The following is a 20,075-nucleotide window of genomic DNA, read 5'->3' on the forward strand; positions in this document are numbered from 1 at the left end:
TAACAACTTTAAGTGATTTTAAAACAATCTTCACACAAATTATAAATTGTAAATGCACAAACTATACAGATTAATCTTTATTCAAGCTACAAAAGTTAATCAGCGACTAGAACAGTCTAATTATTCCTATTTTTCTTTTGTTTGATTTACATCAATGACAGACTTCAGATTTCACTTTAAAAGCAGCGCTGTCTCTTTAAAACCTGATGCACATGACGCGGATTTGACCGATATCCGATTTTCTCCTTTCTTTACGGTCATTTAACACTAAAGTGGCTCGGTGTATGTAACAGCCGAACGCACAGACTTTCAAACTATAGCCTACTTCACTGCACCGTTTAGGCGGCGTAACCCCAGGTATGTGTCGCCGCATTCTCGGGTTATAAAGAATAAAAAAGGGAAAAGTTAATCTTCCGAAAAGAAGCAGAAAAATCTTCTCAGGTAAAAGTTATTACAGGTAGGCTACATCTTAAAAAATTTGAATATCGGGATTTTTTTTTTTTCTTGTAACTTATTTCAAAAAGTAAAACTTTCATATATTTTAGATTCATTGCATGTAAAGTAAAACATTTCAAAAGTTTTTTTGTTTTAATTTTGATCATTAGAGCTTACAGCTCATGAAAGTCAAAAATCAGTATCTCAAAATATTAGAATATTTACATTTGAGTTTCAATAAATGACCATCCCTACAGTATAAATTCAGGGTATCTCTTGTTCTTTGAAACCACAATAATGGGGAAGACTGCTGACTTGGCAATGATCCAGAAGATGAACATTGACACCCTCCACAAAGAGAGTAAGTCACAGAGGGTCATTACTGAAAGGAGTGGCTGTTTACAGAGTGCTGTATCAAAGCATATTAAATGCAAAGTTGACTGGAAGGAAGAATTTGGGTAGGAAAAGGTGCACAAGCAACAGGGATGACTGCAAGCTTGAGAATACTGTCAAGCAAAGCTGATTCAAACACTTGGGAGAGCTTCACAAGGAGTGGACTGAAGCTGGAGTCAGTGCATCAAGAGTCAACACGCTCAGACGTCTTCAGGAAAAGGGCTACCAAGCCACTTCTGAACCAGAGACGTCAGAAGCATCTTACCTGGGCTGTGGATAAAAAGAACTGGACTGTTGCTCAGTGGTCCAAAGTCCTCTTTTCAGATGAAAGTAAATTTTGCATTTCATTTGGAAATCAAGGTCCCAGAGTATGGAGGAAGAGTCCGAGGCACAGAATCCATGTTGCTTGAAGTCCAGTGTGAAGTTTCCACAGTCAGTGATGATTTGGGCTGCCATGTCATCTGCTGGTGTTGGTCCACTGTGTTTTCTGAAGTCCACAGTCAATGCAGCCATCTACCAGGAAATTTTAGAGCACTTCATGCTTCCTTCAGCTGACAAGCTTTATGGAGATGCTGATTTCATTTTCCAGCAGGACTTGGCACCTGCCCACACTGCCAAAGGTACCAAAAGCTGGTTCAATGATCATGGTGTTACTGTGCTTCATTGGCCAGCAAACTCGCCTGACCTGAACCCCATAGATAATCTATGGGGGTATTGTCAAGAGGAAGATGAGAGACACCAGACCTAACAATGCAGATGACCTGAAGGCCGCTATGAAAGCAACCTGGGCTTCCATTACACCTAAGCAGAGCCACAGACTGATCAACTCCATGCCACGCCGAATTGATGCAGTAATTCATACAAAAGGAGGCCCAACCAAGTATTGAGTGCATAGAAATTAACATACTTTTCAGAAGCCTGACATTTGTTTAAAATATGCTTTTTTTATTGATCTTATGCAATATTCAAATTTTCTGAGACACTGAATTTTGGGTTTTCATTATATGTAAGCCATAATCATCAAAATTTCAAGAAATAAAGGCTTGAAATATTTAACTCTATCAATCTATATAATATGGGTTTGACTTTCTGAAATGTGACAAAAAATATTGACCTTTTTCATGATATTCTAATTTTTTTAGATGTTCCTATATCTATGTTTATTGTGAGATGTAGTAACAATAGCAACCGCGACCCCCATTGCCATGTGTGGCCAGAAACTACTGTGAAACGCTTAGTATAAACACTTAGGTAAAGGTGACAGTTAAGACGTTTGTTGCAATGCTCTTAAAGAAATCTCTTACCTCATGGATTTTTTCCCCCCTCAGTTATACCCCTAAGTCCAATTAAGGACTTTTATACAACCGGGCCCAGACCTTCAGCCGTTAGTCTGAAGATTTTTTTTATTGAACATAAACAAAAAATAAACATAGTTACAGATTATAACAACAAAACTAGATATAGCTTTGATATAAACAATATACAGAGATCTTGAAAAATAACCAAAAAACAAAACATTAAGCCAGGGGAAATATATAAATTACAATAAATTAAATTTGAGAAGAGGAAAAAATAAAAAAGCTAAATCCCACCCTCCCAACAGCTAGTCAATTGCATATTATAAATAAGGATAAATATTATACTTTCAGCACAACGTATAAGATTTTAAAGCTTTGACATTGCTGGAAGAGAAAATAGTATCCAGATAACATTTTAGGTCTTTACAAAAAATAGAGGATTAACAGACAAAAATTTACTTTTATTCATAAAAAATTTTGTTAGGAAAATAAATTAGATTTATTAGAAAATATTTGTCTCTTACATTCTTGTGAGAGTTATAAAAACCAAATAAGACATCTTTAAACACCAAAGAAAAATTAAAGACACGTACAAATATACAGACATTTTTTCCAAAAGGTAGCACATGGACACAATCCCAAAAAAGATGACATACAGACTCATCTTCCACTCTGCAAAAGGAGCAGAAGGGATCCATCTCAGGAAACATTTTTTTAAGAGAACGTTTGACAGGGTAAAATCGGTGGAGTAACAAAAGATATCTCTTTGACCTTATTAGTAATTAAATATTTGTTAGGTAAGGACCACACTTTCTTCCAGGGAATACCTTCAAAAGAATTACTCCAATAAGATATCACAGAAGGGATAGAGATTATGTCTTTCTGAAAGAGCTGTCTGATCTTTCTATTTCTGAGAGGGACTGGACAAAAAGCAAATCTTTCCTATTGCTGTTCCACAGGGATGTGTCCAAGAAATACAAGAAGGTAAAGAATTAGATGAGTTTTTTTAAAGTGCAATTACTCCACTGGGTATGGCATCCATCACTATGGCAAAGTCACGAGGGGTGACAGGTACATTTAGTTAAGAATTCTGAATCAGTCTGAAGGTCTGGCTACGCGAGACTAGAGAAGAACATGCCAATCAATTGTTGTCCACTAGAGGGCCACAAAGAATACATTTCGAAGTAAATCTCGAGAAACGTGGTCAGCTAGTACTAGCTGTCAGTAGCAGTTTAATATAGTCCCTATATCACCCCCACCCCCCCCACCCCCCTTTGGTTTCATCAGTTATCATCTTTTTTTAGCCTAAATCTGGTTTAGTGTTTGATTAGTGTTAGGATTGTTATTTATTTATTTAGGTTTTTATATTTTTATTTGAAAGATATTAGGCTAATTTATAATATATTAAGCATATAATTTGAATGAAAAAAATCATTTAACATTTATAGCATGAAAAAATCAATATAGCAGGCCTATACATTTTAGTATTAATTATGTAATAATCTAATGTCATTTTAAGGCCAGCCCTAAACTCTCCCTCCCTCTGTAGTCATTTGTATTCAGGAAGTAGTTCACATATGGTCGGTCCAAAACACCACAATTCAAACAGTGTCCCAACTGCACACAGCCCATGCTGCTTGGCTCACTCTCTCTCTCTTTCTCTCTCTCTCTCTCTCTCTCACACACACACACAAAGAAAACAAACCTGTTTGTCTGCCTGTTAGCTACCCGGAAACTGATCAGAGAGAGAGAGGGAGAAAGAGAGGTGAATGTGTGCAGTTGAGTTCCTGTCCATAACCAGCATGAGCGTGAGTGGCTCTTCAAAATTTAGGACACCGAGATACACTCAGACAGACTGAGAGAAAGCATATGGATGAGAGAGATAATGACTGAGCAAAAGCACTAAATGTCTGTATGGGTGGAGTGATGGTGGGACCTGGAGGCCGGTAGATCTGAGAGTAAAGCTTTAGTATTTCAATTATTTTTGGTGTCACGGTTTTGGGTTTCTCTTTGATTGTTTGCAACATCTTTGTAATTGAGACATGGCAATAGGACACATGACTAGAACTTTGCACCTTTTTTCTTTTTTCGCTGAAACCAACCTGCATAGTTTTTTGTCAGGTGTTGCGCATGTGTTGTTTGGGTAAGTCAGCTTTACTTGTTCTGCTCGTGAAGAATGTATCTTGTGAAACGAATGTGGCAATGGTGTCAGACGTCTCTCATCACTTCATCTGACCTGTGGACCTTGACATGGACAACACAAGGTTTTTAAACTGGATTATTGAACAAAGTTTTGCAGTGGTAAGATGACTGTTCATTTTGAAATCGTCATACTTACAGCTGCGTTTGAGCTGTTTTTATCATTATATCATCATCATTGATTACAGGACAAAGAGTTACTGGGGAAGTGGTTTTCAGATAAATCACGCTATACCTAAAAATTCATTACTTTTCTGAGAATAATGGGGATGCAAATTAACCACTTGTAATTGTATCTGGTTGTTTGAAAGGTTATAATTTTAGATGTTTTCATCTTTTCATGCTAGCTCTGCAAAAAATTACTTTTTCCATATACTCAACCTATCATCAGGTGTTACATGCATAAAAGGGTATATCTGCATCAACTACACTTTTATTGTCTGAAGGAAATGATTGTTTTCAACACTATTTTCGATGACTGTTGATTCAGACATATGTCAGAATCTTAGCTACCACTCCACGTGTGACACATTGGATATATCTCATCTATCATGGCAACGGCTAGACGCTCTAGTCAAGCTCCTGACACTTCTCAATCCGTGTCCCAGTCTCCCACCAGCATGGACCGTAAACGTCTTGATAAAGTTCTCAGGAGACTGGGCAAACTGCATAAACTGAGCACCGACCCCAGATTGGGTCTTAAAAACAGCCCGCCGTACCTTCCCGAACTAGTGTCGGAGACCGCCATCCATCTGACAGAGGTATGGGCTCCCTACAGGGGCTGCATGATGGCCGTGCCACGAGGGGACGAGGGTGATTATCTGAGTATCCATATTCGACAACTGCTGGACAAGGCAGATAGAGCTGTGCTGCTGTTCAAGGATGGCAAGGAGAAGATGTTTGAAGAAACATCAAGCTACAGGTAAGAAAAATCCAAGCAGTGCAGAGGTCAGTGTTAGTCTACGTACTGGACTCGGTATGTGTGTTCTTCAGATGGCCACATTCAAACCTCTCAGAGATGATCATAACTGAGTGGATTGAATGATATTTAAAGTAAAAAAAACAGGCATAAGGTATATAGATAATAAAGCAGATTAATCCTGTTTGTTTTAGGTAGTTCCATCAAGATTGTGAATAATTTTTGCTGGTGATATATTTTATATACTTTGTAATAATAAATGAATTAAAAAAAGAAATGCTCAAAAACACTCTCTAAAAATTCAAAATTTGTAAGATTAGGTATACACACACACACACACACACATTTTTTATTAGAAGTGTAGATATGGTAACACTTCTCTTTATTAGTCCACCAACAGACATTTGACTGACTATAAGTAACATATACATTCTTAAAAATAAAGGTGCGTCGCGATGCCATAGAAGAACCTTTTTTGTCTAAATGGTTCCATAAAGAACCTTTAACATCTGAAGAACCTTTCTGTTTCACAAAAGGTTCTTCAGATTATAAAAGGGTAAGAAAGAGATGCTTCTTTAAAGAACCTCTGACTGAATGGTTCTTTGTGGAACCAAAAATGGCTCTTCTATGGCATCGCTCTGAAGAACCTTTTAAGCACCTTTATTTTTAAGAATAAAGTACATGTCAACCCAGCTCTAACCCCAACCCTAACCTAACAGTCTAATAATTCTCTAACGAGGGTTATTTGACATGTAAATTAATGAGTCAGTTGACTTGTAGTTGAAAAGTGGCATAGTGTAATATCTCAAGTGGATTATCAAAATAAAGTGTAATCATATTAAATTATCAATTAGTATGTATTTGCATGCATAAAAGTGGATACCTGTATCAACTACACTTTAATTGTGTGAACAAAGTGATTTTAGATGATTTAGACATTTGTCAGAACCTTAACGTAATAGATAGATATAAAAGGTAAACTGCTTGTATGTGTGTGCGTGTGTGTGTGTGTCCATGTGCGTGTTTGTGTGTGAGAGAGAGAGAAATAAAGTGTAAATTAAATTGGTTAACAGGTTTCTTGAATAGACCAAAACTACAATGTTTGTTTACCGAAAATTTACCATATAGCTGGGACAGAAATGACTTATCACCACTTCTTTAATAATGGTTCTATGGTTTTTGTAACTGTTAACGGTCTTATTTAAAAAAAAAAAAAAAAAAGACTGTCAGGAAGAAATACATTAAGTATTAAAACTATTTAATTAGTGGTAGAAAAAGTATTTAAATTTGGTCATCAAATGAAATAGCAACACTGATTAAATATTTGCACGCTACATGTAACCATAAATAAAATTGCAATGTTTAGCAAAAATGTCTGTCTAAAGAATGTAAATATAAGTACTGACATGTCCACACACGTATAAAGATGCAAATCAGTTTTGCGAGGGAAAAACAATCCTAGTAAAAAAGTTCCTATAGTAAACCTTAACAACAACTGCAATAAAACAGCTTATTTTCAATCTTAAGAAACCAAAGATAGCAGTCCCTATTTAGACTTTGTTGCAAGGCTTTACCAAGTTTCTGGTCTGCTGTGACTACTAATGACCAGTGTGTATCGTGTGGCATTATCATGGAAATGGAGGAAACTTTCGTCTGGCAATGGAGGCCAGCAGTTTAATGTTATGTTTTGGCACAGCAGTGACTGCTCCGTTAGCTTCCTGATCACAAAACTTAACTTTATTATTAATCTTATTATTTTTATTTATGCATGGCAAAAAGAGAGAATGAAATATACTCCTCAAATTATACATTAAATTAAAGAATAACATAAAATCCCTGAGACCCAATAGATAATATTTGGTCTACACCTCATTTATCTCCAAGTAACAGTAAATAACGGGCTTGCTTGCAATGTCTGTAAATTGTTTACCTTCTTTTCTGCGTGTAGCTGAATAGCAAGACCTACATATCAAAACTTGAGCGCCAATGTATTCAAAATTTCACACAGCATGTCACAACTGGACCTTTAGTGTTGAGAAAAATCTGAAAGAATACAAGAAGTACCACTATGTGTGCATGTAAGCATACTTTTCACACGTTTGCTATGCTGACAAAATACATAATCTTAACACCATGTTTAATATATTTGATAAATAGATACACCCCATTCCTCAAAGTTCAGATTTTTCATTGAGAAGCATGAAATAGCTTATTATATCTCTCTTGTAACCAATTAATTAAAGAGAGAATGGAATGACCACACAAACCTAATACAGTGCATGTGGGTAAATGTAGCTAATTTCACCTGCTTTGTGACTGATGGGCAGCGATGAAACCATGTCAACATGGTTAGTGGACAGGACAGTATGTGGTGGAAAATTTAAGAACATGACTAAAGGAAACTTCAGGCCTCAGAGGCGTTGTACTTTCTGTTAGTAGCTCAGATAAAAGGTAAGACAAAATGAGGGCTTTGTGGCTAAGCTACTAGAGATAAAAGTAGAAACAAAGCGGTCATATTGTCTGAGTGGAAAAATCTGTTGCATACAAGCCATGGTTGGTCAGTTTAGCACATGCATCTCAACACGCTAAAGCCACATTATCCACAGCCTAACAGAAACAGACTCAAGGAATGTTAATTATAAGATTTGTTACTATCTAAACTGTTAAAACACCGAAAAACTAAATTGCCATTAAAACTGTTTTCACTCAAAATGTACTGGTAAATTTAACAAATAATTACTGAGAAAGATCAAGTAACATGTTGAATTAAACATTAAATGTTTAAGAAGAAATACTGCTAGTATTTTTTTGTAGAAAATTCTCCAATAACCATATTTACCACATCAAAAATACACATATTATATTACAATGAAAAGTTGAAACATCAATTACTACCCCTTTTTTTTAAATACAATGCACATTACATCTGAACTGTTGTGTGCTTTTTAAAAAAAGAAATACAATATATTTATTTTCTCTAAATTCAGACTTAATATAAAGATGAAATCTGCAATCAGTTAATTATGTAAAATCAGATTGTACAGTTATTGACAAGAGTATAACAGATGAGAGGTGCCGATCTGTGTCATGCTGTGTAGAGGATGCTGATGCTACCATGGCAACCTCTTTGATCAATTAGTAATGGAAAATTCTGTCAGCCCGACCACAGACACTCAGGACAGGATGCATCAAAGTACAGCTTCCTGTTTCTAGACGTTAGAGTGCATTGTGCTTATGCCAGTCTTTTGTTTCTTTTTGGGTGTATGCAACTTGTTAACATGATTTTATACACACCAAAAAAACAATTATCATATGTACACAAAACAAAAAAGCACCACAGTTTTTCTGTGCACCTAGTATTTCTAGCCACCTTATACATACAAATGTGTTTTACTATGTAATAACTGCCGGTGTAATATTTGTGTAACACACTATGCATATATAAATATATATTTTTTTCTCCTTTTTCAGGAGAAATCTTACTAAGTTGTCACTGCTGTTCAGCCACATGTTGAATGAGCTGCGAACTTTGTTTCCTGGGGGACGATTTCAGGGTGATACTTATAGAATTACAAAGACAGAGGCCAAAGACTTCTGGAGGAAAGCCTTTGGACACAAGTATGACAAAAATGATTTACTTTAATGTGTATTGAAGATTCAATACGCATCCATTTTTGGACAGTCAACTCTCTCTCGATCTCTCTCTCTCTCTGTCTATGTCTCTCTCTCTCTCTCTCTCTCTCTCTCTCTCTCTCAGATGTATAGTGCAGTGGAACATTTTTAAACAGCAGCTGAGGAGGGTTCATTACTTTGAAGAGGGAATGGAGGCCATGGCTTTGAAGTCCACAGTTGATCTCACTTGTAATGATCACATATCCATCTTTGAGTTTGATATTTTCACCAGGCTTTTTCAGGTATCCTAAGCTTGAGGAGAACTTTTGTTAAAAACAGCAGGAACATTCCATGACTTATTAGATATGTTTGATAAACTAAATCATATAAAATAAATCTAGCATGAAAAGTAGATCATTTTAACATTTATATATTATAATGTTATAATATATATTATAATGATATATTATAATATATCATTCCCTTGCTTACTTTTTGAGTTTTTTTTTTTTTGCATGTGGTTCCCTTGTCATGTTATAATCATTTCAAAATATGAAGCTGTGTAATCTTCTATTCTCCCTTTAGCCCTGGTCAACTTTGTTAAGAAACTGGAATCATTTAGCAGTAACTCACCCAGGATACATGGCGTTTCTCACCTACGACCAGGTCAGGGTCCGACTAGAGCACTACAGACATCGTCCTGGCAGGTAAGACACACTGCAGACAATAGCAGAGCCTAAAGAACCCCAATATATTACAGATTGGGTTAACCTTAGAATTACAGTGGTTTAGTTCTGAACTCTTACTGGCTCTCCACAGCTACATCTTTCGTCTCAGTTGCACACAAATGGGTCAGTGGGCGATTGGTCATGTGACCAGTGATGGCAACATTGTGCAAACCATTCCCCAAAATACACCACTTTACCAAGCACTCATACAAGGTTTCAGGGAGGGCTGGTGAGTTCACAATCTAATAGAAAAAAAGCACACTGGAATTAAATATGGCATCATAATGTTAACATAATCTGGATGCTTATATCTACAGCTATTTATATCCTGATGGGCGTGATGTGAACCCTGACCTCACCAGTCTGTGCAGTACGACTCACAAGGGCCGAGTCAAAGTCACAGAGGTAATATATACAATATATACCTCAAATATATAAAGACATATAGTTGTTTTGTGTTTATATATAAAATATAAAAACATTTTATTTCAGCTCATTTATTTACATTTATATATATATATATATAAACAAAAATTACTTAAATGACAAAAACACAACAAAATACTAAAATTAAGTAAAATTAAATAATAAAAACTGATTCAAAATATTAATAAAAACTATAATAGTATCTCAATGTCACTAAAATAACACTACAATGCTCAGATTTCTTTTTTATATGTTAAGATAATGTACTGATAATAATAATTACTGTTGTATTATACTACAATCAACTATTGCCTATATTTTTCATTGTTAATGTACACATTACACTATCCTATGTGTTCCTCTTTTTTGCATACGTGTCTTTAAACCTAAATTAGAGTTTGAAATATACTCTTGTTTTGGGAATTATTATTATATATATTTTTTTGTCTTTAATGCATGATGCACTTTTTTTCCTCTCTACTTAATGTGTTGAATTTCTATCTTCAGGAGCAGTATGAATTATACTGTGAGATTGGCAGCACATTTCAGCTCTGCAAAATCTGCACAGAACGAGACAAGGACATTCGCATTCAGCCCTGCGGGCATCTGCTGTGTCAGCCCTGCTTGACTGGTTGGCAGGTATATCACTTTATTATTGTGCTCAGACCTTTACCTGCATCTCCAATTCACACTTGCATTCCCACTCACAATCAATCATGGTCAAGTTACACCCAAAAACCCACATTCAGAACAACTATACATGATTACATAATTGTGTTTTCCGTTGTGGTGCATATATATAATCATCATAAATAGAACTCATTTGACTACAATTATTTTACTGGACAGAAATCAATAATATAAACTGATAATTAAATGCTCACATTCAGAAAGCAGTTCCACATAAAACTGTGTTTGCCACAGTGTCATGCAACATGACCTGACATTTTGGCTCCAGCTTCCTGCCTGTGTTTGATCAAGCATATGTGTGCAGTGTGACTGATTTTCCACTTCTCTCAAGTCACACTTCATTGCATGCTAAGATAACATTTACTCTAGAGAATGAGAGGACGTGATGCATTTCTGCAGCTCTACATCTTACAATGTAATACATTCAAAGACAAGTGCAACTCTCGTAAGATGTCAAGAGATAAGCAAGTCTTTCTTGTGGTGTGATGTGCAGGAGAAGGATGCCCTTGGGCGCATTAAGCCCTTTTGCATTAAATAAGTATGAGAATTTACGTGGTGAAAGTTGTGTCACTCCCTCTGATGTGCAGAAGTCAGACGGACACACGTGCCCCTACTGCCGCTGTGACATCAGAGGCACAGAGTCCATCATCATTGAGCCCTACCTGCCAGCGAGAGACAGGAGAGCAGGGGGGAAGGAGGAAGAGGAGGAAGATGATGATGACGAGGAGGATCATGAGGATGTGGAGCTGGTGATGAAAAAACTGGCTTATATGAAAAAGGTGAGAGTATATGCAATATTGGAATCAGGAATTTTTGCTTGCTAATCTGAAATTCACTTTTTTTTTTTTTTCATGAGATTTTACTCTATATGTTATCTCTTGTGTGTTTAGAGTTCTTAAATATACATTGTCCATTTCTTGTATTTTTATATAATCAACCACATTCACACAAAACGCCAAGACCTCTAGACCGCACACTGTCCTTTCAAACAAAATACATTTACATTAAACCAACAAACAGGTATCCAATTTATAAAATTATTCAGCAGTGCAATGGCTAGATTATACGTGATTGCATAATCTCTTCTATATCAGTTATCAGCCAATATTAGAGATTTATAAATTTGTTTTTAGGTATTTAATTGTGAATGCTCATTTCCAGTTTTAACATTTAGGTTACCTTTGTCACCACTCACTTAAAGTCCATCTATAAAAACACTGTTATTTAGCAAAGCTCAAAATTAATATCCATTTTTCATACTGTTAATGTAAATGCTGTGATGCCTAAATTCACTTGTAGCAAAATGCTAAGATAACATTTAATTTTTAATTGTATTATTATTTTATTTTACATTTCATTTTTTATTAATGTATTCATTTAAACAAAATTTATTTTATTTTATTCATTTAAACAGAATTGTAATATTGACCAATTGTTAGTTAGTAGCCATGATATGAGAATGAATATTGGCATATCCCTAAGTGCTACAATTTTAAAATTGTTGCATCTTTGAATAAAAAGTAATCAAACAGTTTGTCAAGTCACCTTTGTTTCTATAGCTCTTTATACAGTACGGCTTGTGTCAAAGCAGCTTCACAGTGATAAACAGAAAAGAGCAGAATCAACTATGAAAACGATTCAGATTCTGCTAAGCAGCTGTAATATGTGTCATTATTTAGCTCAAGTCAGTTCTGTGTTGGTTCAGTTCAGATAGGGCTGTACGATAAATTGTATTGTATTCATAATCACAATTTTTGACTTTCTCGATTTATTAAGCATAATTGTCTGCAATATTGTCTGCTGTTTTTAAAAACCCGAAACTATCTTTTTTGTATTCACTAGCTTTTTTGTATTGTCATATTCTCTATCATACCGCAAGTTGCTTTGCTATGAAAAATGTCTGCTTATGCAATAAATGTGAATGTAATTGTAGGTTTGAGTCTGTGCAATTCTTCAGTTCACTCTGACTTTAATGGGTTTAATCTCATTCTTCTCTCACTATTTCAGATATCACAGGAGGAGTATCAAGTTCCCCGTTCCAGTCTGTCACCTCCTCTCCTTCCGCCCAAAAGACATTCACTCTCCCCGTGTCCATCTCCCAAACTGCCCTCAAGATCCTTGAGCATAGGCACTCAGGTCAGCCAGTCTAGATTCATCTGTCTGTCTGTCTATTTTTCTGTGTTGTTTTTAAATCATGTTGTGGTTGGTAACCTAATTATGAAATGAATAATGCTACTTTTGTTAAGTGCATAGTCCTTAGTGGTTAGTAAGTAAATTTGGTGTAATTGTAATAATGAGAATCAGTTATCATTCTCTCTCTCCAGAAAGTCAAACACGGTTCCTGGTCAGAAAACATGCTAAGGCAAACTTCCTCAGATAGGTAAGAAATGTTCTGAATAAGCATTATTATTATTTTTTACAACATAGTACACATGGCTAAGATTCTCCTTAAGATTCTCTGCTAGGACACCTGTGTGAACTTGATGGTAACTGACGTCATGCAACCACTAAAAATAACCTTCACATTAAGTGGTCACAATTCATTGCATAAATAGTTCCGAAAAGTTAGCTACCGTGTTAGTTGCTTTCAGATGCCACTTGGTTTGATAGTTTTCACCTAATGCAGTTACATTTCTCACATTTTAAGAATGCCTTAAGTGTCCAAATACATTTTGGAGTTACTGTAGTTATAGTCAAATGTTTGATGCATTAATAAGTTATGAAATTAAAATAATAAGTTTGCAGAATAATGTCTGTTTCTGTTATCCTTTTACTGCTTCTTAATTGGATTCAGAAGTGAGGAACTTTTGGAAGACTTCCATCCCTCCTCTTTGCCATATGTTGGAAACAGTGGGTATCATAACTAACTTTCATTCACCTCTTTCATGCTTATCATAACTGTGATATTTCTTTCATTAATTATCTTTAGAATACTTGTGAAACGTGTACTGACATCTGGTGGCAGAATTTGAAATGACATATCTGTTGAAACATAATTTCATGTTTGTGTAGGTGGGGTGTCCTGGGAAGGGCCTTCAGAAAGTGTAAATAGGAAGAGGAAAGAGAAAAGAAGGGACAAGGAAGAAGAAGAGCACGACAGAGGTGTGGCGGATTCAGCAGCTCCCTCAGGAAGTCACATTCATGGGGAGATAGATAGAAACACTTCACCCTGACAGGGAAAATCACCTCAGACTTCAGACTGTAAAGTATATTGGCAAGACAAAGCAGTCTTGTGATGTCTGCAACACTGGACAACCAAAGTGATTCAAAGGACTCAATAGTCACCAGATTCAGAACATGCATGTAGGAATATTAGCTCCATTGACCCTTGCATTGACAGCAGAAAACAAGCATCTTACTGCTCACACCTGTTTTAATACATTTTAAATTCTACCTCATGCCTACTAAATGTTTTGACAGACCACAATGAATAAAAAATGTTTAAATAAAACAAACAACGTTTATTATTTTTTATTCACTGCCTTTCAGAGATCTGTCCAATAAATCAATGTTTTTCCAAGGCTGGCTGTAAATGAGAATTATAACGACTGATTGCTCCGTACTGTTTTGACTTTCTAGTTAACGATTTATGGATGGTCTCTGCTGTCCTCTGCTGGATTGAGACAGAACTCCATTTGTGTTAAAATAATGAGGTGGCCTATTTCTGTTTGTTTTTAGTGGTTGGGATTTACCTGAATGCATTCTTCTTGTTTTTTCATTCTTTTATAACGAGTTTCACATGATTTGTCACAGTTACAGTGATAGTGTGACAAGGATAAGTTAAACCTGAACTTCAAGCCATACAACATGTGATCTATTGCTGGACCATTTTGCCAATAATCTGAGCAAGTAAAATCATTACATTTTACATAAACAGTCTTTCTATTATGTATGACTTCGTCATCGTGTAATCATTGGTTTGGTATCTGCACTAAAACTTAAAGATTGTCAACATTATTTTGGAAGATATAGTTAGGCTATACTAGACATTGCACACATCAACACACTAAATTATTCTGATTGTTGTAAGAAATTAAGATGGCAGGAGCAAGAAAGACAAGACAATATATATTTTTTAAACTAGCACCAGTCCTGTTATCTGTAATGTTGTTATTATTTACCATTTTCTTATGATTGTATGATGCATAGAGAGCATATTGGGGAAGTAGGCTGAGCAGGTAGCTTATAGCAACACGGGGGTTCATGTTGGGCATTTAATAACCCAACACAGTTATGTTGCTAATACTCCTTTTTTAATCAATATAACAAAAATAAATTAATTAATTAAAAATAATGACCCCCCCCCCCCCCCCCCCCCCCCCCCCCATATATATTGTTCCTGACTCTTCATTAGATTAGGTTTGGAGCTAAACTTTTCATGAGATCTCCAGAAGCAAGACTGGGTATACGCTATGACCCATCCATGTTCCAAACTGCTACAGAGCAAAGACTCCATATTACCACATAGCTGTGCTGACAGAGTAGGAGGTACCTTGCATGCAAAGGCCATTATTTTTCTCTACATTTATATTGATGTTTCTATAAGCCTCAAAATTGGAGAAATAATGCACTGTCTTTAAGAACTTTGTTGAATTTGGATGTATGCAACTTCAAACTGCCACAGTACACAGACTTCTCATTAGGTGACGGTGTGCTGAAAAAGTAGGAGGTACTTTGGAAGAAATAGCCTTTTTTTTTACTTATTTGAAATAATATTTCTAGTTTTCAATAATGGAAAAATTGTGCAATGTCTGAGAATTTTCTTGATTTTGAACTCCAAATTGCTACAGTAAGATGTTTTTAAGATGGTGCAGATAGAATGGAAGGTCCATTATAAGAATTGGTTGTTGATTTTTTTGTACTTATTAGAAAGCATAAATGTACAATTTTATAATTCTATAACTGAAATAATAGCAAATTATTTAATAACAAATCACAATTCTGAAAACAAAATAACAAATAACAAACGCAAATGCAAATCTAAAAAACAAAATAACAATAACAAATAGCTGTCTCAAACTATACCTACCTCTTCCGGTTTGTCTGATTTGTCGTTGTGTTTTCTGACTTGTTATTTTGTTTTCTGACTTATTTTGTTTTTTAGATTTGCATTTGCGTTTGTAATTTGTTATTTTGTTTTCAGAATTGTTGTTGTGTTTTCTGACTAGTTATTTTGTTTTCTGACTTATTTTGTTTTCTGACTTGTTATTTTGTTTTCTGAATTGTTATTTTGTTTTTTAGATTTGCATTTGCGTTTGTAATTTGTTATTTTGTTTTCAGAATTGTGATTTGTTTTGCACTTCTCGGCCACCGTAGAAAAGCGGTCTGAAAAGCGCGTTCCTTCTGTGTTGTTCCGCTTATTACCGTAATCGTAGTAATATAAACGCAATACAATCGCTGCTGGCTTGACCGTGTTTTTCTGACTTGACCGCAGTGAAATCGCGAGTGTTTACGTTTGTTATTTGGCGTGAAGAAACGGGGTCGTGCTTGTAAGGTTGGCTGTTTTAAAAGCAATCTCTAAAACAAAGCCCGATTATGACAGTGTTTTAATTTTGTTAATGTGTTTTGCGCACATTGCATAGATTACTACTTTCGACTTCCTTGGATTTCGTAGAAACTGAAACCAACATAAACGGCAGCGCAATGGACAATGGGTGAGTGGATTTATTTGTCAATCTTTTCAAAACACGACAACTCTTAAATATGTATGTATGCTCTGTTATTTTCTTACGTTTCACTTATAAGACCGTCTAGTTGACAAGTGCACAGTTCCTATCAAAATGCACTAATGTTGCGCTCATTTCAAGTTAATTAACTTGGGCCGTTTACAAATGAACGCGGTTTTGTGTTTAAACGTCTAATAACTTGACACGACGTCTAAGTGTAAAAAAGCATCTAGAAGCAAGGCATAGGTTGACGGTGTCAACTGTTAGCTCAAGTTTAGCCTATCTACAAACATTAAATTGCAGCTCAGTGGGTTATTTGTGAACTGTGTAAAACATACTGCCTACTAGAGGCACCATTTCGGCTTTCTCGGATTCATTCATCATAAATAAGTCACACAAGCTCATATTTGAGGCACCTTTAATAGAGTGTCGAGAGATTTCTCCAGAGGAACACATTTTTCCAGTGTAGTTCACTGGACCTCTGACTACACAAAGAATCCAAGCACTCCAAATGATGCAATAATGTTCTTTAAAAATGTTACAGCATAAAGTATTGACAGAATGTCATGTTTTGCTATAGATTGTACATGCCAGCTAAAATACAAGAGGATCATTTCAACAAAATCAAGGATGTGTTTGCCTCTGAAAGCCCTGAAGAAATTCCCCACCGGCTTATATCTCTTTTGGAGGTTTTTGACCATTTTAAGATAGATATCACTGTGACTGGAGAGTCTGGTGCGGGAAAGTCTTCTCTTATCAATGCGATCCTCGGATTGAATCCTGATGACACTGGGGCTGCTCCAACTGGAGCTGTGGAAACCACAAAGCAGGCAACCATGTATCAGCACCCAAATCTCCCACACGTCAGACTGTGGGATCTTCCAGGGATGGGCACCCCTTCCTTTGCATCCAAGAGTTATGTAAAGACAATGAACTTTGACCTATATGACATGTTCATGGTTGTGATATCAGAGAGAGTCAGAGAAAACAACATGCTGTTGATTGATGAAATTGTGCAACGAAAGAAGCCATTTTATTTCATTAGAACAAAAATTGATAATGATGTGCGTAGGACGAAAAGCGAATTTTCTAGAATACATGCATTGGATCAAATGAGACAAGACTGTGAGAAATATCTGAAGGAGAAGAAACTGGACCCCCGTGTGTTCCTAGTGTCATCCCATGACACAGAAAATTATGAGATGCAGAAGCTCATGGACACTTTTAAGGATGAGGTTTCTCAGCTTAGAGCAGAGATATTTTCAGATTATCTGGACAAGATGTTACATGGAGGATGGATAAAGGCAAGGTAAGTATATATACTGTAATTACATGGTTGTAAATTGTACTGTAACTATGTTGGTTTAATTTGGTGTTTAAAAACTTTATATAATTAAAAAAAAAAAACATTAATTGATGTGAAAGTTTGAAGTAGAAATCTGAAGTATTGTTTTATTTATTGCTATAAAAAATGTAAATTTATTTGCTATTGTATTGACTTACTGACCTTGACACATTGTCACAAGGGTCTACTTGGGTCCTCCCTATGATATAATTTCCTGTTCTGTTTCAGATAAAAGTTTGTGAAATACTTTTAGACTTTTTATTACCCTGACATATTTTATGTAATACCCCAAATTAAAATTTTAATTCTGAAATTAAAACATTGTCATCATAGATGAGTTCATTGCATGTATGACTGATATACTGAATGTATTTCTGAATAAAATAGTAATAATAAAGAGGGCAAACAATGAATGTTTCAAATATCATTCATCCTAACATTCATGTAATTTCTGTTTTTTTATTACTTTAGGTGTGCTACGAATCACATCCAACAGACTGGGAAACTTCAAACAGAGGACATCACAGCATTGCAGGATATGTATAAGCGCACAGGCTTTGGAGCTGCGAAAGTCAGTGTTGTTCTGGAGGCTTTGAGTCACTTTCAGCTAGATGTTGCAGTTTTGGGTGAGACAGGTTCTGGAGTGTCCACTTTGGTAAATGCCTTAATTGGGCTGAAGAATGAAGAGTGTGGTGCAGCTTCAGAATCCATCAGCAACCCAGCAATGAGTCTGGGATACCCAGATGTCCGGTTCTGGGACATATCCGGCGTAGAGGCAGTCATGGATTACTCGATGTATGAGATGAAACAACAGTTGAATTGTTTTGACTTCTATATCATCATTGTATCAGACTGGCAGAAAGCACGACATTTAAAACTTGCCAAAGCAGTTGAAGAATTAAGGAAACATTACCTTTTGGTCCAGACCAAAGTAGACCATCATCTACAGACTCAAAGTGAGATGTACTGTGATGAGAGTGAAATACTTGATGGGCTTCGGGCACAATTTACCCAGGAGCTTCAGAGGGCAAAACTGTCTGAACAGCAGATGTTTCTCATCAACAGTCTTGACAGATGTGCATTTGACTTTGTAGGTTTGGAAAGTGCACTCTCCAGTGATCTCAACACTGTCAGGACAAGTGCTTTTGCATATTATATAGCAAGAACAGTAAAGGAACATAAATAACAAAAAAACAGAAATGTAAGATATGATGCAGCATTAAACTGTTTTATACTAACTTGAATTGTTTAATTTACAGATAAATATTTAAGTTTAAACTGCTGTTTTCGACTGGTGTGCAATATAATATATTAATAGAATTAAAGATAAATCTTTATCTGTTATAAATCTTTAATTGTTTAATATACTGTATTTTTCTGTCTGTGACAGATCAGATGTCTTTGAAACCTAAGAAAAGGCACCACATTTAGCTGAAATTGCTTTGTCAATTATTGCAAAAGAATAGAAGATGTTGGGAAACAGAAAATGATTTGTAGAATTTGGTCTGCAGTAAAAATTATGCGAACCGTTGATCTCAATACTATTTTAATATATGTATTAATTGTAATAACTGCAGATTCTCATATCATTTCACAGTTAAGACTGTTTCTTGTTTAATAAAATGTTCATGAAAAATGCACCATGCTTCTTCTCTTGTTGTGCAAACCATTAAAAAAAGATTGTAATGGACTGTAAGTTATACTATAACATAATATTTTGATTTTTTTTTTTTAGTGGACCTGAAAATCATATAAATAGTTTTAGTGAAACTGATAATTAATTTGTTGATAGTTTGTTCCATATGTACTTTCCAGGTCAACTTTTTATGTGTCATGATGTTATGGGTAACAACACAAACAAATACTTCTCGACTCTATGCCAAGTGTCAGTGATAAGAACTGGACTAATCTAGAACTGACACCCAACTAAAAAATTACACACCTTACAAAAATTTCAAAAAAATTCATCAAGTGCAAATGCGTCATAAACCTGATGAAAGATCCAAAGATAAACCTGTACTGTTTTAAATTCATTTTAAATCAATTTCTATATAATTTTAAAGTTCCTTGTTTTTATTATTATTTTTAATTCCTTGTTTTTATTGCTGCGATTATTATTTTTAATGACTATCACTTTCTTTTATATGTAAAGCACTTTGAATTACCACTGTGTATGAAATGTGCTATATAAATGAACTTGCCTTAAAGAAATGCTTGGGCTTTTTTTCTTTCCTACCTAGACTGCATTTATTCACACACCCATCTGCTTTCTAATACTAAACCAATACAATACAAATTCAGCAGTTTACCTGCCAATATATCCTACATTTGTGTAAGCATAAGGTAGCACAATGAAACAAAAAA

At 35.4% G+C, this 20,075-nt stretch overlaps 2 protein-coding genes across 2 annotated transcripts; both read left to right on the forward strand.

Annotated features, from left to right (window-relative positions):
• The first annotated feature begins 3,867 nt into the window (after nucleotides 1-3,867).
• Nucleotides 3,868-14,147, forward strand: LOC306877720 (E3 ubiquitin-protein ligase CBL-like). The gene is made up of 12 exons (XM_079429655.1): nucleotides 3,868-5,247; nucleotides 8,716-8,862; nucleotides 9,002-9,158; nucleotides 9,442-9,563; nucleotides 9,676-9,813; nucleotides 9,902-9,989; nucleotides 10,518-10,649; nucleotides 11,288-11,479; nucleotides 12,708-12,836; nucleotides 13,025-13,080; nucleotides 13,495-13,550; nucleotides 13,713-14,147. The coding sequence occupies exons 1-12, from the start codon at nucleotides 4,877-4,879 to the stop codon at nucleotides 13,871-13,873; spliced, it is 1,749 nt and encodes a 582-aa protein (XP_079285781.1). The 5' UTR covers nucleotides 3,868-4,876; the 3' UTR covers nucleotides 13,874-14,147.
• Nucleotides 14,148-16,130: 1,983 nt separating this feature from the next.
• LOC306878481 (T-cell-specific guanine nucleotide triphosphate-binding protein 2-like) lies at nucleotides 16,131-19,350 on the forward strand. Its single transcript, XM_079430887.1, has 4 exons — nucleotides 16,131-16,194; nucleotides 16,283-16,354; nucleotides 16,947-17,675; nucleotides 18,183-19,350. Exons 2-4 carry the CDS (start codon nucleotides 16,344-16,346, stop codon nucleotides 18,895-18,897), a joined length of 1,455 nt encoding a protein of 484 aa, XP_079287013.1. The 5' UTR covers nucleotides 16,131-16,194; nucleotides 16,283-16,343; the 3' UTR covers nucleotides 18,898-19,350.
• Nucleotides 19,351-20,075: the final 725 nt, after the last annotated feature.

This window comes from Barbus barbus (assembly GCF_936440315.1).
Source record: "Barbus barbus genome assembly, chromosome: 12".
Lineage (NCBI taxonomy): Eukaryota > Metazoa > Chordata > Actinopteri > Cypriniformes > Cyprinidae > Barbus > Barbus barbus.